The sequence below is a fragment of the Fusarium mangiferae genome (genome assembly GCF_900044065.1).
Source record: "Fusarium mangiferae strain MRC7560 genome assembly, contig: FMAN_scaffold017, whole genome shotgun sequence".
Taxonomy (NCBI): Eukaryota; Fungi; Ascomycota; class Sordariomycetes; order Hypocreales; family Nectriaceae; genus Fusarium; species Fusarium mangiferae.
The window spans coordinates 554,012-568,753 of NW_024573937.1; the positions used below are offsets into that span (position 1 = coordinate 554,012).

Sequence of the window (14,742 nt, forward strand, 5' to 3'; positions counted from 1 at the left end):
TCATGCTAAGCACACGATTATACTGGTAACTGCGATCATTGTTCTGAGAAAAGTCTGAACTTATGATGGCAGAATGGCACAGGCGGACTGTTCCACTTTGGCGAGTACTCTTCTTTGTCATATTGCGCGACCGGCCCAAGAACACGTAAGCCAGACCCAAACACAGAGTCCGAGAAGTGCACATAATACTTCTCATCCTTGATCAGATCGCTGTTCTTATCCCAAGCCTCCAAGATTGAATAATAAAGAGGCGCAACATGGGTGTCGCTCAACCATGTTGGGAACTGATACCTGTCCTTGATCTTCTGAACCACCTCCCTCTGATACAGCCGAACTTCGGGATCTAGAGTCGCCATGTTATAAGCTGTTAGTGAAGCGTGACCGTGATATGAGCCTCCAAACTTGGTTCGGTCACGAATGCCACACACAATGGTGAGAGCAGTGAGTATTCCAGTAGACATATCTGAGATGGGAAGACTGGGTAGTACACCCTGACCCTCAGGACAGCCGAATGACTGACCCATGACATATGAGCTTCCAGCTGCGGCGTCTGCAACTTGTTGCCATCCAGGACGCTCAGCATAGTATCCATCAGGACCATAGCAGTTCTCATCAACGTAGACGATTCCCTTGCCTCTTTTGTTTGCCAATTCGAGTGCCGCCTCAAGACCGAAGCCTCTTCGAGCCAATGATCCTAATCTGTAACCCTGCAAGATAACGTCGGCTTGTTCGAACAGTTGGATCAGCCTTTGGTGGTCAGCTGGGTCTTCAAGATCCAAATCGATGGTCGTCTTGCCAGCCATCAGCGAGGAAGGTTGGGCTGGCGTGTAGTCCTTCAGCTTGGATGAGTTGACACGGATGACTTCAGCACCTAGGGATGCGACAGCGGCGCCAGCAGCTGCACCAGCTATGATTCGAGTCAACTCGACGACTTTGATACCAGCAAGAGGTCTCTTATCCTCCATTACGGGCAAAGACACAGGTGGAAGTGCTGGACACTGTCCCTGTTTCTTGTAATTGACGAGCGGATGTCGTGAGAGAGACTTGCCCATTTCAGTCTGACGCCATCCTCCAGGCGAGTAAACGATGGAGCCTGAGAGACCCTCCTCTACCATGAGCTGCTCGATTTCTCTGGCGCGATACGTGCGAACACGCTTCTGGATGAGCTCGTATGCCGCATCATTGGTACGGATCTCGCTATCGAGATCTTTACTGATCCCGATAAGGGCCAGCATCTTCCAAGAATCCAGCGACCCGTGAAGTTGGAACCACACACCCTTATCAGCAGTCTCGTAAATAGCTGTCGCACGGTACACAAGCGGTGAGTTGGAAGCACGGTCCTTATCCCACTGAGGCAAAGTCGGCAGTTTGATCACTTCTGGGCCTGTGACGCCATCGATATTAACAAGCGCTGCGGTAGCGGGGTAAAGACCTGCGTGGTTGACGTCGATGCTTGTTTTGGTGCTCGTGGTTATGCCGCGAAGGTGGAGGATCTCGAGACCGACTATACCGACCATTGCGTGCAAGACCGCTGTGACGGCTTGGGACTTAATTGGTCCTGGGATGCAAGGAAGATCGTCGCCATGGAAGTTTGCTCCGCTGAGTAGAGCGTCATCTTTGGTGAAGCCGGGTGTCCTTGCAGCAAAGAGGCGTAGTAATCTTTGACACTCAGCAGGAAGTTGACTGAATTCCGTGTCGACTGTGGTTCCTGCACCATAGGTCTCTCCAGAAACTTTAGTGGTCATTATGGCGAGGGTGAAGTGAAGGGGATGGGCTAGTGGATCTCTAGCTATTCACAGTCAAACTCGGGTTATGCTTCCAAGTATGGCCACCTTATCGCTCCAGCTCATTTTCTCAACACAACAGATGTACTTCAATTGATGGAGAACATGAGCGTGCAATCTAGCCTTCACGGGTGCTCTGGGTCCGAAATTGCCGTTCATCGCCTTTCTTGGCCGTGGTCGGTCCGTAAATTTGAAGTCCGGCATCGGCTCCCCGGATTTGCCCCGGTTTAGGCACTGGATGCAGTTTTTGCAATGGATACACCGGATATGAGTTCGAATGGTGAGCAAAGAGGAGAGTAGTTAATAGTTAATTTAATCACGTTATTTATCGATAGAAATATGACAATCTTGATCGTTTTTGTGAGAAATCACTCCCTACTCATTAGTTCTCTCTGAGCATCGGAAATGACACAAGAGATACGTACCGTAGCGATTGTTGGCTGTGGAGTGATTGGGATGGGATGGGCAGTGTTGTTCCTATCAAAGGGGTTCAAGGTCATCATCTCTGATCCTGCTGAAAATGCGGAAAATGTCCTGAAAAGGTTTTTCGAGCAGTCACGGTCGTATCTCGAAGGGTTTGGGGACTACGATAAGCTTGTCTCCAACTATGAGTTTGTTCACGACATTACACCGAGGTTAGCTGAGGCCGACTTTATCCAGGAGGTAAATATGTCCATTGTGGTATATGTCTATATCTAGAACGGCCATGACGCTAACCGATCCCTTATAGAATGGGCCTGAGAGGCTCGAGTTGAAGAGTGGCCTTATTGCGACATTAGACAAACACGCTCGGCCGGGTGTTGTGATAGCATCGTCGTCATCAGGCCTGCCATCTTCGGAATTTATACAGCAGTGCACGCGGGATTCTACCCGCGTACTCATCGGACACCCTTTCAACCCGCCCCACCTGATTCCCCCGGTTGAAGTAGTACCTCATCCCGGCACAAGCAGCGAGTCTGTTGATGCTGCTTTGAAGTTCTACAGATCTGTTGGGAAGAGGACGATACTTCTCCATCACGGAGTCCCTGGGTTTGTATCGAACCGCCTTCAAGCTGCTATCAACAATGAAGCGTATAGTCTTATCAGCAGGGGCGTTGTGTCTGCGGGGGATCTCGATTCAGCTGTAACATCTGGACCTGGACTTCGTTGGGCTCTGACGGGCCCCATTGCGACAAACGCTCTTGGCGGCGGGGGTGGACTCCAAGGATTTTCACAGCGGATGCAGAGACTTGGGCCTGCGATTCGTGGATGGGAGGATGATATTCTAAAACATAGATTTGACTGGAGTGAACGGAGGATGCTGGCGCTCCAAGAGAGCGTGGACAAAAGCTTGGGAGCTGTTGATTGGAATAAGTTGGTGGAGCAACGAGACTTGGTACTACTCCAGCTTCTGGCTGCAAAGGAGAAGATGCCTTCCATCTCAACACCGTCAGATCACTGATATGATTCATTAGTCAGGAAATTATCCATAAATAGATGGTTTAGTATTTTCATCCTGGGCTAGAACTCTCAGTAAGCCTGTACATGGGTAAGATCGTCTGTGACACATTACAATTGACCCAGGCTGTATGTAGAACCAGCGCAGCTAATACTCTAGGTAAGGGCCAAGTAAGAAGTAGTCATGTCAGCCTCCTAGGACATCAGGCATTTATGAGTTAGATGCACTAGCCCCAGGGAGCCAGAAAATATCAGACCCTGATGTAGATAGTTGAATAAACTTAGCCACATACATCTTAAGCTTAGGCTAATAAACTTGCATTAAATTACCTAAATCTTGTCCTGAGTTCTCTTTCCTCCCCTGGACTGGTATAAGACCGAGGCCGTCACGGGGTCGGCGCTAAGATAGCGGAGATATTTATAGGCCCCCCAGAAACCACCCATAAAATATTTTTCTCGGGGTCGGGGTTGAATAGACCGGGGATATCGGTGAACTGTCCCTACAAGCTTTACCGTGACTCATGCAGCATGTCAACCTTTGTCTCCTACTATAAATTGCGGTAAAATCATCGGATTAGAGATTTACAGCTGATCTATAAATATGACAATTGGCAGAACCACCATGGACCGAGACATCGAAAAAGCGAACGTTGAAAAGCCGAACCCCGAGCAACCCAAGCCTGGCACCGAATTCCCAGATGGAGGGTTGAAAGCCTGGTCCGTCGTCTTGGGAAGCTTTTGTGGCCTTTTTGCCAGTTTCGGTTGGACTAATTGCGCAAGTATAGTCCTAACATCGCTTTGTTTCCCAATTGCTAACTACAAATTCAGGTTGGAGTCTTTCAAGCATATTACGAAGCAAATCAGTTGCAAGACTTGTCACCCAGCACGGTCTCATGGATACCGGCCCTGTCGATGTTTATGATGTTTATTAATGTGAGTGCTCGTTGAGACTGCTTCCATGTCACGTATGCTTACGGTGTAATATAGGCACCTCTGGTTGGACGAGCCTTTGACACATTCGGTCCACGCTACCTTCTTCTCGCAGGAACATTACTGCATGTCTTTGGACTGACGATGGCATCAATATCATCCCAGTACTACCAGTTCATCCTCTCCCAGGCGATTTGCAGTCCTCTTGGCGCAGCAATGGTTCTGTATCCATCGTTTAGCTGTGTCACAACCTGGTTCCGACAAAAGCGTGCCCTGGCCCTTGGAATCACTTCCAGCGGTTCCAGTCTCGGTGGTACAATTTTGCCGATTATTGTTAACCGCTTAATACCACGTATTGGTTTTGCTTGGACGATGAGAGTTTGCGCTTTCATCTTACTTGGTCTGCTTCTCGTGACGAATTTGACCGTCCGGTCACGGATTGCGCCTCAGCCAAAAGACGCGGGCATCATGGCTTATCTCCGGCCTTTTACATCGCTCTCGTTTGTGCTTACCTCGTTGGCGGGATTCTTCTACTCCATGGGAATGTTTGTACCCATTACGTTCATGGTAACCTATGGTGCACATGTTGGCCTGTCAAATAATATGGCGGGGTATCTAGTCTCAATCTATAATGCATCAAGGTGAGTCTCATCCGCAGTCATGGTATTGGCTTCACAAATGTTCAACCACGATATTGACGGCAACAGTGGAATCGGGCGTATTCTTCCGGGGTACATAGCAGACAAGGTTGGCAGCTTCAACGTGTCAATAGCAGCTGCAGCTCTCTCAACGATATTCATGCTAGCATTATGGCTGCCAGGACATAGCCATGAGTCGGCTATAGCTTTTGCTGCCTTGTTTGGCTTTAGTTCAGGCACATACACAGCCATCAGCCCTGCCTTAATAGCGCACATTTCGGAGCTTGAAGAGATAGGCACCCGTTCTGGGACCATGTACGCGTTTATGTCTGTCGCCGCCCTCACTGGTAGTCCGATCGGTGGGGCTTTGATATCGAGCGCAGGCGGGAGCTATTGGAAGCTCCAAGTGTTCGCTGGCTGTATGCTTGCTGCTGGGACCGCGTGCTATATCGCTGCCAGATTGTACCTTACTAGAGGCAGGCTGTGGGAGAAGATATGATACCTCCCCTGCTATAGTATGACGCCGATATGTAGCAAGTAGAGGGGGGGGTCAAGAGGCTATCGCCGGTGCCCTTTGTCACCACCAGACCACCAAAACAAATGTTAATACAACCATTCAGATAGATATAGGATTTCGATTTTGTGATCCTTACAAGAGATCAAAATGCAAGGAGTAGAGTGGGCACCAAAAGATGCGATTGGCCATAATATACAGAGAAAGGCTGCAGCTCGAGATAGTAATGGAAATGATATCTTGATCCTTTGTGTTGCACAACCAAGTGTATTCAAGACTATCATTTTATTGTCGTTGTTATACTCGACTTCTTTTCCATCCAAATGTCGAACCAGTCAATAAAGCTTTTGAAGCTCGCCTCCTTAGCCCACTTCTCATAGGGGTCAGTCAAACGGGCTCGCGACTTGGCCATGATGTCAGTATACGGGCAGTCTCTCACTCATAAAAAGATCTTACCGCAAAGCCATGTCCAACGTTGGCAAAGACTTGCATGTTGAACTGCTTGTTGTTTTCTGTCAGAATCTCGATAGTCCTGCTTCTCTGCTCTGGCTGGAAAAGCTTATCTGTGCTGGGCACTGAGAAGAAGATAGGCTCTGATAACGGTCAGCTTGTCTTTGTTGAAATGGATTTCTTACTTACCTTGGACGTAAAAGACGTCGCTTTCTTTCAGGAATGAAGGATGGGCAATGGCGCCAACTTTACAAATCCCATCTGCGGACAGTTGTTGACAAACGAAGCGTGCACCCCAACTGGTACATATTGAGTCAGTCAAATGGAGGCTCATACGAAGGTAGACTCATACCAGTAGCCAACGCAAACAAACTTGACGTCCTCGCCTGTGCCGTACTGCGACTTCACGGCCTTAACCCATCTGACAGCTGCCTCCTCAGACGCCTTGAGGTGTTTGTTCTTCCAAGACTCAAAGTCAAAGTTTGGGTCCCTCAACGGTGTCAAGGAGTGTTTCGTGACAGGGTCCTACAGGGGTTAGCTTGATGCACCCCGCCAAGTAAGGTTCCATCCTTACACCAAGGAAGTAATCAACACCAAGAGTGAGGTACCCGCACTCGGCGAAAGCATCCATCATAAGGAAACTATTGGTATGCAGCCCGAAGGAATCTGGAAAGAAGAGAAGAATGTTTCCATTGGATCTGTCGGGATGAGGTTTGGCTACATAAGTGTCGATACCGTCAATCTGGATTGTAGAACCTGTAGCCTCTCCGGAATGAAACGATCCCTTGAGACAGCAGAGGTCTGCAGGTTTGGCGAGTACGTTATCCATGGCCGTTGGTGCTATTCACTGTTTTCTTGTCTGGAATGAGTCTATTTTGGTCGTCAGATATAGTTTAGTTGTTGCCGGGATCATCGGGAAGTGCTCCCCGGCAAGTTGATGACTTATTACTCATGACGTGGTGTTGCGGGGCAAGTCCAAGTGAACGACGCCTGGTTACTAAAGGTAGTCCACGTTTACAGGAATACAACACGTTCGTTTCTTGTGGCATGCAACTAAAACGTTGTTCTTACAGAATGAGGTCAGCCTCGCCTTTCCGAGGCGTCCTCATTTCCTCCTTGTCATCCACGCCGATCTCACCCGGTTAGTTAAATGTATCACTTGGCCGACAGGGACAAGCTCCAAATCACAGACAGGGTTCAATTACTGCTAGCATGAGATAGGAAGTAGAACTAGTACAACCGCTTCAAGATCTGCCTAGGTTCCTAGCCTTGATCTTCGACAACCCCTTCGTCCCGAAAAGGCAAATGCAAAGCTGTCCACGTACAGTGACGTACTAAACAGACGTTATTCTCATACCCCAGTCCAGCCACCAAATCGCAATTGCATTATCATCCCCGCTGTTGCGAATTAGCCAGCTATGCCTCAAGAGGAGGTGTGATTAGACTTACCATAATGATCCTTCGCACACATTGATCAACATAAGCTAACTAGCTTGGCGGCGACTGCTGGCTAGTCTTTCAGAGATTGTTCTCTTGCATCGTGCTTCGTATTCCATGTGACGGAGTCCGCCATCGACATGCCAAAGTCAAGAAACCTCTGGCGGATATCTTTCGGACTCTTACTCCTCGTCGCGCTTTCGCTTCTCGCCATGTGGCTCCGAAGGCACCGACTGATTCGAGTTGACAAGGTCAGGAGGAGAAGAGTACTCCGGGCCGGCCAGCTCAGCCCGGATGCGCTCTGCAAAGGTCGAGTACGGTTCAAAAGGTACGACTACGTAGTTGACAGTCGGAAAGACGAAGTCTTCGATGGTGCGGGTAGGGCAATCCAGACTTTCGAGGAGCTGGCGCGGAATGTCCGCCTTGTAGACGTACGCATTGGTAACATCGGCCAGGTTCGTGACGAGGAGGCGTGCCTGGAGAATACCAAGTTAGTGAATATGTCAGGTATAGCGGGGACGGAAAAGTTGTTTACCAGGAACGGTCCCTTCGGAGCAGCGAGAGCATGGCGTTTCTGGAGTTGAGCCAAGCTCATCAGGAGACAAACCAAGTATGGGTCATGTCGCCAGTCCGTCGGGGTCACTTTGCGATATTTGATGTCACAGATGTTCTGAGCAGGTTTGTTGATGCGCCCATTCGGCGCCCGATTTGCGACAAGCTTGTCCCGGCGCTCCTTGTCGGTAGTGTACGTATAGTACCCAATAATAGGATTGGCATGCGGCATGGAAATCTCTTCCTTGATGCAGTAGATGTGGACGTGGGAATTGTACAGGCGAACGATACGTTGGCCATAGTGAAAGGTGAGCCAATAGCTACACAGATTAATTAGACTTTTGCAGTTGTGTTCAGAATGGGCTTGACCTACTCGGTATATTCGATGGGGGTGGGCTCGTTATCACAGAGAAGGGTGTCGACGTTGTGGCCCTTCCTTTCCGCGAACTTGTCGCGAGCGAGGGCCAAAGCCCACTCCGCCATGTCTTCGGCTTGTTCGGTGTCAAGAATCACAGGCTCATCTGCATTCTCGCTTTCGACCTGCTGGAAGCTGCACTTTACGACGGAAAGATGGTGTGAAGTCCAGAATCGTGGGTGTGTAGCAAAGTCGGGATGCTCAACACTAAGGCTGTGAAAGGATTTGACAGTTGACTGAGGCATGGTCGTGTCGATGATGGCTTGGTGTCTGGTGGTGGTCTTGCTTTTCGTCGGGGGCCAAGGGAATTGGAAGAGGGTTGGAGAAGAAGAAGAAGGGGTTGTTGAGGGATAGAGGGATAGAGTGCATAGAAGAAATCTCAGGATGACGATGTAGGTAGCAGCAGCACGGCCAGGCTGCTCGAATCACAATGGCAGTCTACTTGGGCGTGACGCGTTGTTTACCTCAACTCAACTTATAGCAGTCGATGCAAGGCAGCAGTAGCTAAGCATATCTAACCAGACTAATGCGCTGGGACTCACTGTGGCTTCCCAATCCGCATATGTGCAGGGCAGTGTCAACTACTGAAAACCACTACCCATCAAGCTCGAGCAGGGCACTCAACTTGTTCAAAGCTACGAGCCCACAAAAGATTGCCTCTCGAGCTTCCTTTCCACTGTAATCGATGTTTGACTGCTCCAGAAATCAAAGGCATTATGTTCGTCACTTTCGTGTTTACATCGCTAGTGATGGATATTTAACATTCCAAGTCAAAGGAATTATATTTGTCACGTAAGTAGCTTCTGCGAATAAAAAGACTATCATCTGCTGATCCTTACTATCAAGGTTGTGTTCCAAATTATTTAGTGTTCTGTAGCCCGTCACCTGAACTGAACACTCATCTTTCCACCCACTGAGGCCTATCTTGACACCAGATCAACACAAAAGGATGCCAAATAATGAGCATCGTGAATCTTTGTTTCTTATTGTTTTCCCACTTTATGCGAGGTAATCAGAACGAACAGATACTGTTGTATACTGCTCCGCTTTGTTCAGGTGCTTTAGTGAACGTTATGTTCTAATCGTGGGGAGTTATTGTTGTTTGCCTCCGTTGGCGAAGTGTCTTTCCCTTTACTCCCTAGTATTATCACACTCTATCCCAATCAGGGCATCAAACCTCAATCTTTGTTCAATCTCAGGTAATCGACAGCTGGCTAAAAAGATTAGTAACTGTCAAAACATCAAGAATCCTCGACTCCAAGTCATGGCGAGTGCCACGCATGCAAGGCTGTATTTAATACGGGAACAGATTTTATAGTGGCTAGATTTCTCTCAAGTATTCATCATGTTCACTGCTCTAGCCTAACTGAAGTTCGGGAGTCAATCATAGGTCAGGCAAAGGCAACGGATCCTTTTCTTCCCCTTCCATTTGTCCCATGTACTCCGCCAGTTGTAGTACATTCTTAACAATGCACTTTCTTCCAGTTGGGCTCTCCAAATTGAACCAACGTGTCGTTGTGACTTTGATGGCGTTATCTGGGATTCTCCCATGCCCAAGATCCTCGAGATGGTCCGCCGTGATGTTAAAGTGAAAGAAGCACATGTAATGCTGAGTCGCGTTGATCAGGAAGATGTCATCGGACCCTTTATCCCCTTGCATACTTGATCGTGCGGCAATGGCCTCGCAAGCCATCTGCCCGAGTTGCTCATCGGGCACAGATGGACGGTCGGTCTTGTCACACACATTGAGTCGTCTTTTCGCCTCTATCAAGACGACCGACTTTCCAGTCTTTTCCCCTCCATTCTTTATCAGAGTCAATCCCCCGTCATCAATTGCCGTGATGCGTTTGTTCGTTATCTGGATAGACCACCTCTCGGGCTGGCGGATCTCAACGGGAGTGTCTAAGCTGGGGTCTTGAGTGTACAGGAGGATATGATTGATGGCGGCGAAAGCCAGTTCGACGGTGTATAACTCAACCGGAAGCTGCGTCGCAGGTCTCTGTGCAGGAGTATATGAACTTGTTGAAGTACTGAAAGAAGAGTTCGGGCTGTCCTCGTGGCCCTGACTTGAGCTTGCGATAAGCTCGGAGTTCACGTAACCTGCATGGGTTGTCTGTGTTCTCACCCGCCCAGAGGTACGCTGCTTAGATTCCTGTTTTTCCTCGTCGCTCTTAAGTTTTTTGACGTCCCTCAGCGCTGCCCAGAATCGAGCCAAACTCGCACCCACTTCTGGTTCTCGTACAAGGGCGTGTTGCCGCATATTCTCATGTTTTGGGGCCAGGTCTTGGATGAATGCTGCTATATGTGTATTCCCTTTACCCCGTTCAAACGTTTTTCGTATGGTACGATCGTAACTTTTCAATAGCGGGAGACAGTCGCCGACTTTACTGTTCACGACAACATGGCACGCCTTCAGATGCTCGCCGCCCCATCTACTACCAGACGATACCGTTAGCTCCAATAATTTTTGTGCCCCTTTCGCATTCTCCTTGTACTTCTGTTCATCTGTTGTCGTATCAAAATAATAAGATGACATGTCTAAGTCGGCATATGGTTGTCGACAAGGTGTTTACATCGAAGGGATAGGAATTCTAAACGTACAATGATCAAGCTGTCTAGAGGGCGCGGTACGGTGGTATTTATGCTCAGCTTAAACTGCTTGATTGACCTCGATGCTTGCATTTGGCTTGTTTGTACGATTTGCAATCATGATTTCTGCTCGCATTCTTCGTTTGCTTTACTCTTTTGCGATGTTGGTGCAAAACATCTGAGCAAGTAAACATGACAACATCACGAAATCAGTTTTGTAACAATCACAATAAAGTTCAAAACGCAATAAACGTCGTCGGTTTGGGCAATTCAAGTGTTTGGTTTAGATGTGTGCCACAAGCAACACGTATTTGGTCGCAAGTATGTTGATTGAGCATCAATCCAACCCACATATAGGTTTACCTGCAGTAGCGGAGCCTCATTTACTGAATTGGCGCCCGACACTCAACCAACGTCGGCACGATCGACGGCGGGCCATATCGTGGTCGAATACTGGGTGTGAGACGCTTGATTCAAGTCTCAGCTGTCAGGTCTGTCAACTATGATATCACCCTCGGAAACACTTGCGTGACAAGAGGCCTAAGCATTTTCTGGAGAGATATAGTATCGTGAGTTTGCATGAATAGGAAGGGACAATTAAAGATAAAGATAAACATTGTCATCATTCGCCCTTTCAAGCTTTTTCATGAACCAGATTCACACATGTTGACCTGTACTGTTCAGTGTCATACTGCGAGTGCCGAATCATGCTAAATTACTTTATTCTAATCAAGTACCAGCGTACTGCCTATCCATTGACCTGAGTCGTCTTCCTGCTGGACCTCTCTCCTACAAACAAAACTGACACACCCTCAGACAGGTACGTATGTGAACACTCTGATATAACGTGAAATGTTCTTTCCATTTCAAGGAGAACAATGGCTAAGGCTGTCAAGTATCGTGTGATCTGAAGGCAACAAAACAGCGCCACTGTCCAGGCAGTGACAGTTTGTGTACCTTAGTGTCATGTTGGCCTGCCGCTGAAGACTTTGGCATTGCCACAGATGCATAAAGCCTCTCGTCTGCCACTGGCACTCCTATGGGCAGTTAAACTGGAACCAGAGATCTTGGACACGGAGATGAACAAGTTTGAAAATAGACATCTCTCTTCTTCCTTTCCTCCTTTTCCTCTTCATCCAACACACTACGCACCAACACCAAGATTATCAACATCAACAGCAACCACAACAGCGATAATCAAACTCAATCCCCTAGTCAATCAGTATCAAGCGTCCCGATTGTCGATCACAAGTACCATCCCCCAGCATCACACACACCCAACCCTGCTGACACATAGTGACTCACCAGGACATCATGCCTACCGTCCCAGTCATCAGCTTCTGCGCCGTCGGTCAACTGGGCTTTTGGAAGGAAGCCATTCACGAGATGACAGAGACCTACCCACCCCTCCGCACCGGTGCGCCTCGCCGCGCGCCAACCTATATGCCTCCATTCCTGCCCGCCAAAGAGGCAATGGATGAAATTTATCGTTTCCAGTCGGCGGTATATCAGAGCATCGCGTGGCTGCGTGATCACGCGACTGATGCTGAAGGTATCATGGTCCTCCGAGTCATCGAGTCGCTCGCAGAAGGCCAGCGAATTGAGACCCGTCGGATCCAGCACAAGATCTGGAAACTCCATCCTGCACGCATGATTCGTGAGTTTCGAGATGGAAACTTTCATTTTGTCGATGGAGAGCCTGTCATGGGCCCCGACCCTAATGCCAATGCTGGTGCCAACGCTGGGGGTAACGCTGCCGGAAATGCTGCCGGAAATGCTGGTGATAACTGAGTTCTGTTGCGGCGGATTCCAGAGCGTATCATCCTGTGAGAAAGTTCTTTGGAGGATAAGCCAAGAAGGTCTGGAGGAAGTGTTATTCCTTTGATGGATTTTCGTTGGCGCAGTACTACAGTATGATTCTGCTTAGGAAGGTCGCTTTGGAGGTTGTTGGCGTTTTGCTTCGATACCCGAATTGATGTCAAGTTGTCATTGAGAACTACTATTGCTTGTGCCATAATTGTGAGTAAGGCTAAAGAGCCCCCTCAGGAATCTCAGTTGTTGATGTCGAGTCTTGCAACCGGCTCTCCGACGAGGTGATGATGAATGTGAGATCAATGTGACAAGCCCCATGGATAATTAACTATAGCTGCGAAACCAAAACATGATGTTTCCAAAAGTCCATTTGTTTATTTGTACGAAATCAGTCTGATAACTATAACGAATGTGCTTTTTCGTCCACCATTCTGTTAGAAAATCGGGAACCAAACCGCCCTGTCCCAATCAACATTCTGGTCCTTGGCCTCAATTCGTTCGTGACATGTTCCAAAGAGTGTATCCCAAACCCGGGTTTGCTTTCCGTAATTATGACTCTTTCTATATCCCTTTCGATGATGAAGGTCATGATCTTCAATAACCAATTCCATACCGACACCCTTCAAGAGCCAGGCCAAGGTCGATGGAGGCATGCCGTAGATTCGAAGACCACTGTGACCTAGAACCTCAGTGAAGGCGATGTACTGATGGCAGATCCACCAGTCATAATAGCCGAGTGGGAGACCGAGGACTTGGAAGGTCGCCCAGGTCAGGAAGGGAATGCCAACCATGTCGAAGAATTCCTGCTCGTGGTCGGCAAAAGCGGCGAGGAGAGAGTTGGGGTGCTTGGTCAGATGGTGAGTGCGGTGATACTTCCACAGCCAGTCAATGTCGTGCATGGCGCGGTGATATACGTAGAACCAGAAATCGAGGACGATGCCGTAAAGACCGATCTGAAGCCACAGCCAAGCCCACCACTTGGGGTCGCTCATCACATCAGCAGGGGCTTGTGTCGCTCTGTAGGTGAGATGTGTCGCCATAAAGATCCGCGACCCTGTAGTCTTCCAAAGCGAAGAAACGACCTTATCAACACCGATATCAGGAATTCCATCCCTCTGATGAGCATCTCCATCTAAGAATCCATATTCATGCCCGAGCTTTGCGGTAGCTTTTACAGAGCGTACAACGGACCAGCTAAAGGATGCAAAGTAGAGCATAAAGACAATGAATGGATGTAGTGCTTGGCCGGTTGACGAGAGCCATGATTGATGTATGATTATCGGCACAAACGCGTGCAAGAAGATCCATACGTGGCCTTGCCACTGGGAGAAGTGAGGAATGCGTTCGGACTTGGCGTGTACTGGGACTTCTTTGCCTGGAATAATGGGATAGGTGCCTAAGACGTGGATGATTTGTTGATGAACATTCCACTCTGACTTGTCGGCGAGTGGCCAGGTCGACTTCATTGACTGAGTCGTCGTCGTCATTGTAAAGGTCGTATGTCGTAATCAAGATCAGATAAGAAGTTGCTTTTTTTGTTGTGTGATTGTGGTCAATGCGTGATATCGGATATGATGAATCACCGGAGATCTCAGCCTTTAATACCTATCAATCGATCCTGGACGGGATGTTGAAATGTCCGACCAAATCAATCTTGGATCGAATGCCGAGGCAAGTTTTGGAGAGGGGCACACATAGCAAAAGGTGAATGCGACAAAGTTTCATGATCATGTGCGCGATAGCATCATCCCGCAATTCGCAAACTTAGCCCTTTGTGCACTTACCCACTCTCAGCAAGGGCGGCCGGCGCCAACGACCTGGATTGGTATAGGTTATGCAGCGCCTACAGGGGCTGAGATGGATATTCTGGGGTACCTGGACACCCTTGAACAAGCTGCAGCACTGTGAGAGGGCTAGTTGCTATCAGATCATCTTCACATGTCCTCCCTCAGCTAGATCATTTACGTTGTCGGAAACTTGGCTTGAATGGAAGTGCATGACGAAAGAATGTGACGTAATTTTAGATCTGTCGATCACCCCCAACATTCATGTTGGGCTTCTCCAACTTCTTGCAGGGCTCGCTCCACGCGAAGCTACATTTGGATCGCGACGATGCCGTTAGTGGATTAAGGGTCTTTTCAACGATTCCTTGCTGGGACTAGCTTGCGAGCGAGGGCCCGAGAA

General features: G+C 48.6%; 8 protein-coding genes across 8 annotated transcripts; 3 read left to right on the top strand and 5 right to left on the bottom strand.

Annotated features, from left to right (window-relative positions):
- Positions 1-35: 35 nt before the first annotated feature.
- On the bottom strand, positions 36-1,745 carry FMAN_03801 (putative acyl-CoA transferases/carnitine dehydratase; the record flags this gene model as incomplete). Its single annotated transcript, XM_041824298.1, has 1 exon — positions 36-1,745. One exon carries the CDS (start codon positions 1,743-1,745, stop codon positions 36-38), a length of 1,710 nt encoding a protein of 569 aa, XP_041689793.1.
- A 444-nt stretch (positions 1,746-2,189) lies between these two features.
- FMAN_03800 (uncharacterized protein) lies at positions 2,190-3,225 on the top strand (the record flags this gene model as incomplete). The annotated part of the gene is made up of 2 exons (XM_041824299.1): positions 2,190-2,447; positions 2,515-3,225. 2 exons carry the CDS (start codon positions 2,190-2,192, stop codon positions 3,223-3,225), a joined length of 969 nt encoding a protein of 322 aa, XP_041689794.1.
- Positions 3,226-3,843: 618 nt separating this feature from the next.
- Positions 3,844-5,288, top strand: FMAN_03799 (uncharacterized protein; the record flags this gene model as incomplete). The annotated part of the gene is made up of 4 exons (XM_041824301.1): positions 3,844-4,000; positions 4,057-4,154; positions 4,209-4,792; positions 4,859-5,288. 4 exons carry the CDS (start codon positions 3,844-3,846, stop codon positions 5,286-5,288), a joined length of 1,269 nt encoding a protein of 422 aa, XP_041689795.1.
- A 295-nt stretch (positions 5,289-5,583) lies between these two features.
- FMAN_16226 (uncharacterized protein) lies at positions 5,584-6,582 on the bottom strand (the record flags this gene model as incomplete). Its single annotated transcript, XM_041824302.1, has 5 exons — positions 5,584-5,706; positions 5,760-5,896; positions 5,943-6,052; positions 6,106-6,278; positions 6,328-6,582. The coding sequence occupies 5 exons, from the start codon at positions 6,580-6,582 to the stop codon at positions 5,584-5,586; spliced, it is 798 nt and encodes a 265-aa protein (XP_041689796.1).
- Positions 6,583-7,372: 790 nt separating this feature from the next.
- FMAN_03798 (uncharacterized protein) lies at positions 7,373-8,402 on the bottom strand (the record flags this gene model as incomplete). Its single annotated transcript, XM_041824303.1, has 3 exons — positions 7,373-7,666; positions 7,726-8,062; positions 8,116-8,402. The coding sequence occupies 3 exons, from the start codon at positions 8,400-8,402 to the stop codon at positions 7,373-7,375; spliced, it is 918 nt and encodes a 305-aa protein (XP_041689797.1).
- Positions 8,403-9,541: 1,139 nt separating this feature from the next.
- On the bottom strand, positions 9,542-10,693 carry FMAN_03797 (uncharacterized protein; the record flags this gene model as incomplete). Its single annotated transcript, XM_041824304.1, has 1 exon — positions 9,542-10,693. The coding sequence occupies one exon, from the start codon at positions 10,691-10,693 to the stop codon at positions 9,542-9,544; it is 1,152 nt and encodes a 383-aa protein (XP_041689798.1).
- Positions 10,694-12,060: 1,367 nt separating this feature from the next.
- Positions 12,061-12,537, top strand: FMAN_03796 (uncharacterized protein; the record flags this gene model as incomplete). Its single annotated transcript, XM_041824305.1, has 1 exon — positions 12,061-12,537. One exon carries the CDS (start codon positions 12,061-12,063, stop codon positions 12,535-12,537), a length of 477 nt encoding a protein of 158 aa, XP_041689799.1.
- A 455-nt stretch (positions 12,538-12,992) lies between these two features.
- FMAN_03795 (uncharacterized protein) lies at positions 12,993-14,045 on the bottom strand (the record flags this gene model as incomplete). Its single annotated transcript, XM_041824306.1, has 1 exon — positions 12,993-14,045. One exon carries the CDS (start codon positions 14,043-14,045, stop codon positions 12,993-12,995), a length of 1,053 nt encoding a protein of 350 aa, XP_041689800.1.
- Between the last annotated feature and the right edge of the window lie 697 nt (positions 14,046-14,742).